The 10,565-nt window shown below is 48.8% G+C and overlaps 1 protein-coding gene across 1 annotated transcript; it reads right to left on the bottom strand.

Annotated features, from left to right (window-relative positions):
* Positions 1-2,751: 2,751 nt before the first annotated feature.
* On the bottom strand, positions 2,752-10,284 carry LOC101974526 (triggering receptor expressed on myeloid cells 1). The gene is made up of 3 exons (XM_013355733.4): positions 9,932-10,284; positions 8,523-8,718; positions 2,752-4,657 (listed from the first exon to the last, which is right to left on the bottom strand). Exons 1-3 carry the CDS (start codon positions 10,203-10,205, stop codon positions 4,552-4,554), a joined length of 576 nt encoding a protein of 191 aa, XP_013211187.3. The 5' UTR covers positions 10,206-10,284; the 3' UTR covers positions 2,752-4,551.
* Between the last annotated feature and the right edge of the window lie 281 nt (positions 10,285-10,565).

Genomic DNA, 10,565 nt, shown 5'->3' with positions numbered 1-10,565 from the left:
AGCTTTTATTAAGCACTTACTATGCCCTAAACTCTGAGCCAAGAGCTTCCCACCCATCTGTTGTTTGTTTGATTCTTAGGGCAACTTTCTGATGTACACGCCATCCACAAAATGAGCACCTGTGTCTGGGCACTATTTACAAATGAAGGAACTGAGGCTCGGGGAGGTTAGGGGAACTGCCTGAGGTCAGAAAGTGGTAGAGATGGGATTCAAATGCAGCTTGAACACCACCTTTCTTCTCAGAGCCTTGCTAGAGTGATTTCCATTTCCGTTTTGTGTCCCTCTTGCTACTCTGCCCTTGGTGCTTGTTTACCTTTTCCTCTCTGCATGCCTCCTCTGCCTCCTGACTGAACATGTTCCTCCAAAGGGAGATTGGCTTTGCATTTCTATGCATCTCCAGAGATGCCAGCGTGGTGCTGGGGGATGGCTTGGCTGGCTCCACATCACATCCTCAACTTCAAGATGCCCCAGAAGAACCTCCAACCTGTCTTATGGCACAGTCCCTGCCGGACCAGGATGGACAGAGTGCTCTGCGTCTGTTGCCTTCCTTTCCCCTGACCTGTCTCTAGCACAGGCCCTGATCTCACTCCAGTCCATTCTAAAGAAATGAGAGAAAGTTCCTCTTAGCCGCTGCGTTCCTCCAGATGGTCTCTGCCCCTAGCCCTGAGCTGCTCCTCCCACCCTTCACCCTCCTGCCCTTACCTGAGACACAGAGCAGCAGCAGCAGTAGCAGCCCCATCGGTGGCCACCTCTGCTGGCCTGCCCCCTGCATCCCGTCCTTCTCCTTGAGTCTTCTGTCTGCCAGGGACTCTCTAGCGGCAGGAGGACCTTGCCCCATGGGGGGTGTCTACGGTTGTCCCCCAGAGGTGCTGCTGTTTCTTCAGATTGAGAAACCCTGAGGGAAATGTAACAAGGGAACAGCCCAGGAAAAAGCAGAAGGTGAAGAGACAGCGTCCTTCCTACCTCTATTATGTCACAGTCGTATTGCGAAACACTCAGCGGCTCCCCGTTCTCCACTACAGCACGTCTAGCCCCATCCGTGTGGGGTCCCCCCTTCTGCTCCACTCTGTACCTCTAGTCTCCAAAACAACTGGCCACTGCCCACCACATCCCGCCAACCCGCACACCATAGTCCCCATCTGAAATGACACTGTGCATCCCAACTGTGCCCACCCTCTAAGGTCTGGGTTGAGCTTTCAGATGACAACACTTTCGCCAGTCTTACTCCACACCGTGGTTCTCAGGTATGGGCAGGTGGCTGAATCACTCCAGAAGCCTGGCGGTACACACACACACACACACACACACACACACACACACACACACGCCAGGACTCTGAGTTGGCAGGCCTGCAGAGACACCCAGGAGTCTGCATGGTAGCAAGCAACCTTAGTGACTCTGAGGCAGGTGTCCAAATAGACCATGCTTGCAAAAGCCCTGTTTGCAGTCAGATGCACCTTGAGGCCTGCTCTGAGCTCTGCCTGTGTAGGATGTAGACTTCCCCAAGCAACCCAGTCAGGGAGAAAGCATAGACACGGACACCACAGCTAAAATAGCTACAGGTGAATGACCACGAGGAGGCCCTGGGCATTTACTCCAGTTCTCTCACTTAATCCAGTCAGTGCCGCAAGAGTATGCAATGGATACTCGTCATCTCTTGACTCTCTGGCACCAAATACTTTACTGGAAAGGTGAATGTGGCCCAACACATAAGTTTTCCTGAACTGTGGACCTCTGCTTCCCCTTCTGTTAAGTAGGAAGGCAAATATTCCTCCCACACTTCTTCCGGTCAGCTATGACATGCCCACAGGCACTGACCTAAGCTCAGCAAAATGCATGATTTCACCCAGGATTCTGAATCCCGAGAACTGGATTGATTCAAGATTCAGGGCCCATGGGAGATGACTTACACGGAGGCAATTTAAGCATTCGGAGTCCAGAAACAGCATATAGTAAGTGGCTGGTGACTTATGTGTCCAGAGAAACATCGCCAGATCATCTCCTGCATAATCCCAGCTGGGGCCTCTGCTCTGCCTTCCCTCTTGGTATCTACCGATTTTCTAAACCTGATTTTCCAGCCTCCTCATTGACCCTGTGAGCTCCTAGGCTCCTTCTGCAATCCCTCTGCTATCAGTATAGCCCAAGCAGAATGCTGTTGTTGGTCTTGACAACCATCACTGACATTGGTTAGGTGGCCCTGTGCCCTTAGAGGCCATGAGGCATACTGAGGCCCAGAAAATGGAGTCACTCCAGATCAGACATACTGACAGCAAGAATGCAGAGCTGGGACTCAAACCCAGACACGGTATTGTTTTGTCAGCCAAGTTTCCAGCAAGAAGCAGAAGGCTCGCCAAGACTGAATAACTAAGGAACATTTAATAAAGATACGTGCATTTGGGGAAGCCAATATGGGATGCTGCAGTAACTGAATCTGGCGGCCATAGTGAGCTGTCACCACCTACAGATCTGCAGGGCGAGAGGATGGAGCAGTCACCTGAACTTGGAGCTAGTGGCCATTTGGTGAGGGGCTTAAGGGAACCTTCAGAGTGAATGCAAACACGTATGCCACTCCCTGGCCTCGTCTCTTCCCACCCTCTGCTGTCCTCTCCTGCTGCCCATTGGCTAAACCCAGCCAGAAGGTGGTGCCTGACAGAGCCTGTTGACATCACCCACATGGGCAGGTTCCCAAGTGTGCACTTGAGAGTGTCCAGCATGACCGCTTGTCTTCCAATGTAATGTAGTGCACAGAACTTTCTAGGCAAATGTCATTTATTGGACTTAAATACAACTTAACCTGTAATTCAATGACTCACCAAGCCATGCAACTGGATGTCATGGTGTTTAACAGACAGCATTATGATTTCTTTGAAACAAACCTGAGAAGCATGAAGAGAACTGTATGCTATGATGCAACAAGTCCGCAGGAGCCCTGGAAGCTGAACATGTGTCTTATGCTTCCAGATAATGCAATGCAGGTGTTCTAAGGGATGCCATTTGGGAAACACTGCTCCAGTGTGTCCTGCCTCTTCTGGACAGCATCTAATTACAGTGTCCCCCCGACCCCGACCTGGTTTTTTTTGTCACCTTCATAAACTGGAGCGACATCGAAACTGCTAAAATGCAGGTCCCAGACCAGCCACCTCAGTTGCTGCATCTGAGCTGCTCAGTCCAAGACAGGGAAGGAGCTGAGATGCTCAGCTTCTGGATAAGTCCTTCTCTGCAGACTGGCCAGAGCTCCAGGACGAACTGAATTCCACTCACACCCCTTCAAATGGACTCAAAACGGTGATCAGAAATCATCTCTGAGGTCAGTGCCATCCCTGGGTGGGTCCAGACAGAGTGATATTCATTAGAAGGAGGCCCTCATGGGATGGAAGGATGCACCAGAGAACTAGGTATTTTTTCCCCCACAGGAGGAGGGGAAAGTCTTGGAGGTTATAGGAATATATTTTTCTGGCGTGAGACAGATGCTACGTGGCAAGGTGTGTTCGCTCTTGGAGGCTTTAGGATGACAATGACCTTGACCATTGCTGAATTGGAAGGACCCTTTTGCTTTAGAACCCAAAGGTAGGAGATAGGAAGTCCTGGTATGAGGCTGGGGGACACACGCGGGTGGCCTGCATACCTATTTCATGGGGCCCAGTGGGAGGGTCCCAGAGACAGCATGGGAGCCGTCAGGGGAGACCAAATGGAGGAGGATGGTGAGTGAGAGGTAAGGGGCCCACAAGGGACAGCCTCCAGAGCCTCAGTGGTGGGCTACTGTCACCCTGCCATGCCTGCCCCTCATGTGATTCAAGGACGAGAGGCAGAACTCCTTGCTCTCCACGTGGCTATGGATCCCCTCGGCAAAAGAGTTGGTTTTCCTTCCTGCCAGTAGGTGGGACTCGCGTGGCCTCGCCTTGGTCACATACACCTCCACCTTCATGGGTTAGCTTCAGGGTCCAGAGGCAAAGTGCACCCGGCAAGGCGGGTTCCAGCCACCCATCGCCCTACACGCCCATCTTGTCTCCTGTGCTTTCCCGGGACGAGCCGTCAGCGTCACTTTCTCATTCCCAGTTACTTAATTCCCACCATGGCCTCTTCTCTTCTCCTCGTTGCATGGGTAGGAATGTTGGGACAATCACGATGAAAGGAAAAAACAGGCATCGGATTCTCGAGAGAGGGAGGCTCGCTCCAGTGGCGGGGGAAGGAGGACACTTCTAAGTTCTGTCCATGTGGCCTAAATTGTGTAGTCCAGGGAAAGGACGTGGGGCAGCAAGATCAGCTGTGCCCACTCAGCCTCACAACCCCACAGGAGAGGGACAGTGGAAAGCACTGGACTCTGTCTTGATCTCACGCCAAGCTGCAGATGGAATGGAGAGCTGGGTCCTGCCGGGAGCCACATCTTCTCTTCTGAGGGTGATGTGTGTGGACAGGGCCAGGGAGTGGGCAATCCTGGCCTAGGAATCACCTGTGGGCACAGATTCAATTCAGGTCCCTCTCCACTCGGCTTCCAACACCTGCCAGGTAGACATGGATGGAGGTCAGGGTCACTGTCGTGGGTTCCTGGATCTAGAGTCCAAATGACCTCTGAGTGACAACAAACAGGACAGTGAAGACCAGGCTCTTAATGAGGATTCCACAGGCCACAGGAGCGACAATGCTGAACACAGAGAGCCTGTGGGGGAGAGAGAGAGAGACAGAGAGAGAGAGAGTTGTCACCAGCCATGAGGACCTCACACTCAAGGGTTTAGAAATTCCTTCATGTTCCCATCTTATCCGCTCAGTTCTTCCCATACCTTTCCAGACTGTCTGGCCCTATGCAAAGCCCTTCGCTCCATTCCCTAAAACAACCCATTAGAAACATGTTTAGTAAAAGTATAGGGTTCACGTCCAGGTGAGCTTCATCTTGCCTTGGATGCGGCAGAGAGAGAGGGCCACGGGCCTGGAAAGCTCAGCTCATCCCTGTCCTCAGCACCGTGGCCTGCTTCCTGGGATGGTTGCCTCCCCTCCCCCCACCCCCACCCCCACCCCCTGCATTTAGCCTCTGTTTCCTCGTTTATAAATCAAGAAGAATCCAATCCTAGAGAAAATCCAGTCTCGGATTTGTCTAGATGTTAGCAAAATGATTCTACAAGTCCCAAGTAGACATCAGTAGATACCATGAGAAAGAGACCCAGTGAGAGCAGGGACAGGGGCATCCCGTCAGCAGATCCGGAAGCAGATGTCAAGGCAAGTCCTCCACCCGCTGAGACACAGGGACAAGGAGAGGAAGAGGCAGCAACGGAACAGAGGCCAGAGAACATTGTAATATTATATAAGAATTTAACATCTAAGGGAATCAGCAGCCCTGTGGGCAAAGCAAGGATTCTTTCATAACTATCTGTTTCATAACAGTGGGAAGAAACGGTACTCTTTCTTCAATTCCACTCCCCAACCCTGGATGGAAAATTTAAATAAATCGAAAAACAAAACCACAGAAAAAATCACCAGGAAACAGAATTGAGCACATTTAAGGAATAAAACAAAGCAATAATTTTCAAACCGGCACACATTATCCATTCGAAACTTAAAATTGGATGTACAAAATAGCAGACAGAATCATCCCAGCAAGAGACAAACTGCCCATCTGTGCTGACACCCACCCTAGTCTCCACCTTGTCCTGTATCACCCGGGACTGCGTTCCCAAGGATGCCTGGTCAAGTAGCAACCAGTGGTGCTAGCAGCCAGGCCCTGGGGACAGGGAAGCCAGCGTCTGTCTCGTGGTTGCAACGGTACCCACCAGGATGCCAGCCTCTGCCCTGGTAGAGCCTTCCTGCAGAGAGCCCTGGTTTCTGAGCTTCACTCACCCCACTCCCTCCCTAGGGCTCTGCCTAATCCCCTGGAGCTGTTTGTTTTCATGCCCAAGGATCCTGGGGGGCACCCACCCGCCCCCCTGGATCATCATCTCATGTCTTTCAGAGGCTTCACACAAGTCCCCAGAGCCCTAGGGTGCCTGGGAATTCATGGGCCCCACCCATTGCTTAGAGCCCCTCTACCCAGTGACTGTGAATGCAGAAATATCAATATTTGAGGTTTCCAGCATAGGGACACCTCTGTGTCACCCAGACCTTCCTTGAAAAACCAAAGCTGTCCCTGTGAAACCACTTATTTTCCTCCCTTTGCAGTCCCACTTCCTTAGTGGCTCTGCCAGTGATCACTTCCTAAAACACTTGAACAGGACTGTTTTTCCCACAGCCTGTCCCTCACACAGTAACCCTGAGACAGGGCGCTCGGATCCCCCCCTCCAGGGCCTCACCATCCCCAGGTTGGGGCCTCCACTCTTTCGTCACCAGGGCTAACCACTCCTTCTTTCTCAAACAGCTGTCAGTGACTTCTGACCAGCAGAATAGTTAATATTAGTTAATAGAATTAACAGGTAAAAAGAGGTACAGTCTCTTCTAGGAATGTTGGCGAAGATGCCCACATTCTCTACCTATTGAAAAGTAGAAGTAGTGAAGACAGAAAAGCGTTAACTCACACTAGATTATTTTATTTAATCCACAAAGCATAAATGAGCACCTACTATGTACCAGGCACTCAGGCTGTGTGAGTAAAACTACTTAAGGAGGAAGATAGATAAGTTATTGCCCACTCTGATAAGAATGGAAACTGAGTAGCTGATCTCCAGCTGACCTACATCCTATAAGCTAACCAGTTCCAGATTATGGGTAATCCTTTTTAATAATGTAGAAATTAAGAAAGTAAGGAGATATATTACCTAGTACACACACTGCATCATGGGTAACATGGTAATGATATGTAAAGAGGAAATAAATTTAGTCCCAACATTAAATAGAAAAATCACTGTCTCTACCTTCCTGGAGCAGGAGTCCACATTAATGAAGAAGTGAAGATGGTTACCAGGAATTTTTTTCTCCCCTTGATACTGAGAATTAAACCCAGGGCCTTGCACATGCTGAGCACACACTCTGCCACTGAGTTATGGCCCCTGCCCCAGCAGGAATATTGTTACAACACTAAACCCACGTTAGCAACCTGCGGTGGCACTTATGCATAATGGATCACCTGCAAATTCTGTCCGATCGTTTGGAAGACCATTTATCCATAAGACATGGATGCAGAATGATACACGTGTTCAAATTCTCTTATGGAAATTTTGTTTGAATAAATGATTTTCTGATGACAACATCAATGACTAAGAATAGGCAAATGACTAGGTACTTGATGATTTTTCCAATGGACAGAAAAGTATGTGCCCATTGAAATTCTAATTTGAGGAAGACTACATAACAACATTGAAGGATAATCGGAGCAGGAAAAATGATGCAATGGGTATAATTAGAATTAGCACCATGTGAAATATGAAGCGTGAATGAGGATCAGGTGAGAAGACGGGGGAAAGACATATCATTAGTGGGAATATGGAAGAATATTTCTTTCTCTGTTAATTCAATATTTAATGATAACATGTTCTAAGATAAATCAGCATTTAATAACAACTGTAAAGCGAGGTGTTCATGCCAACTCAGTGGCTCTTTGCTGCTATTATTTGGATCTGAGGTGTTTTCCAAAGTCCCATGTATTAAAGGCTTGGTTCCCACATTGGCACTATTGGGAAGTCATGGAAACCTTGAGAAATGAGATCTGGTGGAAGGTGTTTAGGTCATTAAGGTCATGCCCTTGAAAAGGAGAGTGGGACCCCCAACCCCCTTCTCTTCCTTTTTTTCTATGTCCTGATCATAAGGTTTTGCCAGGCATTGCCACTGTGATGTATTGCCTCAACCCAGGCCCAAAAGCCATAAGGTCAACTAATCCTGGACTGATACTTCCAAAGCGTTGGGCCAAAATAAACCTTTCCTCTTTATAAACTTATTACCTCAGGTATTTGTTACAGTCACAGAAAGCTGACTAACACACCTACACTTTAGAAATCTCCTGAAAAACTAATTTAAATATACTAAGACTGGACCCACCTCCAGAAATTTTCATTCCATTGGTCTATGGTAGAATATTTACACCAGTGATAAAATCAAACAAAGCAAATAAAATCAAACAAAATAAGACAAAGACAAATGCTTTAGACAATCATAACCTAAAGCTGCTATGGAGCTACATGATCCCTTCCAGTTTTTTAGCATGCCTGCTGTACCAACAGGACACTGAAGCCAGAAAGGGTCCTGACCTGCCCCAAATCACACAGTTAGTTTGCCTGACACAAGAAACCAGGGTCCCTAACTCACAATGCTTTTTCCATTGCACTATTAGACTGGATCACCTGGGATTTTCCTCTCCTCGTCACTTCGTTGTCCAAGGAAGGAGGAGGGTGAGCTGAGGAAAATGGCACCCTTGTTCAGGGTCTCCTCCTCACTCTACCACCACCCACTTCCTTCCCTGGGAATTTCCACCCAGACTGAAGCAACTCTTGCCCCACCCTCCCCACCTACCCCCATCCCTCTTCCACCACATCCTCTAAGCACATGAACTAGGGAACAAAGGATTTGGTGTCCAAACCAGGAGTCCCAAGGCCTGGAAACCATACCTGATGGCATCTGTGTGGTTGACTGTGGTGTTCGGAGGGATGACAGCTGTTGGCATGGGTAGGGATTGGACCACAGTTCTGGAGCTGGTATAGAACGTTCTCAGGGTCTTCGTGGTAGGAAGGGCGGTAGGACGGATGGTAGTAGGAGCCAATTTAGGGGTAGAATTCTTGTCAGAGGTACGCTTAGTTGAAGGATCTGCAAGAGGCACATTGGATGGATGGATAGATGGATAGATGGATGAATGGATGGATGAATAGGTGGCAAGTAGATGGAGCCACAGAGGGAGATGAAAGTGACTTTTCAAGAAGCAAGGTTTTCCTTTGCCAAAACCAAAAATGTAATATAAGGTTAGCCTCAGTCAGAGATAGGAAGGAGGAAGAGAGAAATTGAGGAAGCAAGGGAAAGGAAGGGAGAGGGAGAAAGGAGCTCTCAGGGTATCTGGGTTATTGGAAATGTACGTGCCTGCTCTTCTTTACTTATCTATATGCCCCTCCTTTTTCCAAGAATAATTCCCTTGTTATTCTATCTTATCCCATTCACTCTGCCTCTTATAAGTACATATTACTTTAAAAGTTCTCTTGTGGGCTGGGGCTGTGGCTTAGTGGTAGAGCGCTTGCCTAGCATGTGTGAGGCACTGGGTTGGATTCTCAGCACCGCATACAAATAAATAAAAATAAGGATCCATTGACAACTTAAAAGAATAAGTTACCTTGTATTAATCCACTGCATATGTGCCATGACTTAGGCTTAGAATCCCCTAGTGCTAGGAACTTCAACCTGTCTGCCTTTCCTCTGTCTTCCTTAGTTCATGTAATATTAGTTGCTGGGGACAGAGAGCCTAACAAGGCATAGGCCCTTTCTCAAGGAGTTTGGAGATTGATAAGGGAGACAGATAAGTAAACCAGTCACTACTCCCCCATGAAATCATATTGTCCACAGAAGGACCCCGAATGAGCCTGGAGACATATTCCCGACAAGTGGGAGTCACCTTGGGCCTACCAAGTCAGGATCTGTATTTAAAATGAGACCCCCACGCAGCTGACACTCCCTGGGAGGTCTGGGGTGCACTGTCTTAAAAGCATCTCATGCATTCTTGGGAGGAGGACAGGGAAGTCACAGGAGGCTTCCCAAGGATATGCCTTCTAAGTGGAGACTTGAGATAGGGGAGTAAATTCTCCCATATCTACTGCTCACCTTTTATAGCACCCCACTTCCCATAACTGTACCCTAAATTAGGCTCTGCAACCCAAAGGGAATCCATGCTTAGAAGCCCCTGCTTGCTGTGTGTGAAATGCTTGTTTAGGGCCTCACAGAGCAGACAAGGAGCTTCTGGGAGAAAGCTGGCTGGCTAGGACTCCTGAGCTCTGCTGGTGACACCACCACATCCATCCACTCCCAGGTCACTCACCAGCGGTCACCACCAGGCGGACAGGATGGAACAGGAGGACAGGCTCCTTGGGAGGAGGATAGTAGACCACACACCGATACAGTCCTGAGTCCTCCACTTGAAGGTTGATCATTCGGACCTGAAACATGGACTCCGGAGGGTCATCTCTGAGAAGGTACCTCCCCACCTGGATTTGATTGAGTGTCCCCTGAGATCTTTCTGTGACAGCCAGTGTCTGGGGCTCCTCCCCATTCCTCAACCTCTGCCAAGCCTTCCGGTTGTAGGCATACTTCATGTTGGAGGGACAGTCCACTGTCAGGGTCTCCCCCTCTTGTAGGACATACTTTTCCTCTTTTGACTGAGCAGCAGCTTGGAGTCCTATAAGCAGGAAAACACAGTTAGTCTCTGTCATGAAGAGTTGGGAAAGAAAAGGAGAGGAGCCAGCTCGTTTTCTTGTCTAACCACCCATTTTTCAGATGAGGTCCTTGAGGCCTCTGGAGAAGAGGCATCTTTCTTTTTAAGCCACACTGGACACTAATCTCTCCACCACAAAGTATTGGGTTTTGTTTTTTACGACAAGAGCCACACTGAGCAGAGTCCATGAAAATCTAATTTGATAAATGATCCTTTTGAGAGGAAGTAAGTGCCTGATGGG

This window comes from Ictidomys tridecemlineatus, chromosome 8 (assembly GCF_052094955.1).
Source record: "Ictidomys tridecemlineatus isolate mIctTri1 chromosome 8, mIctTri1.hap1, whole genome shotgun sequence".
Taxonomy (NCBI): Eukaryota; Metazoa; Chordata; class Mammalia; order Rodentia; family Sciuridae; genus Ictidomys; species Ictidomys tridecemlineatus.
Note: the sequence above shows the minus strand (reverse complement) of the source record. Positions and strands in the feature narration are given on the sequence as shown.

Coding starts and splice junctions, on each gene's coding strand:
- LOC101974526 (XM_013355733.4), bottom strand. CDS start 10,205: ATGAAGTATGCCTACAACCGGAAGGCTTGGCAGAGGTTGAGGAATGGG. Junction 8,719..9,931: donor CCGCCTGGTGGTGACCGCTG/GTGAGTGACCTG, acceptor TGCCTCTTGCAG/ATCCTTCAACTAAGCGTACC. Junction 4,658..8,522: donor AACCACACAGATGCCATCAG/GTATGGTTTCCA, acceptor TCTCCCCCACAG/GCTCTCTGTGTTCAGCATTG.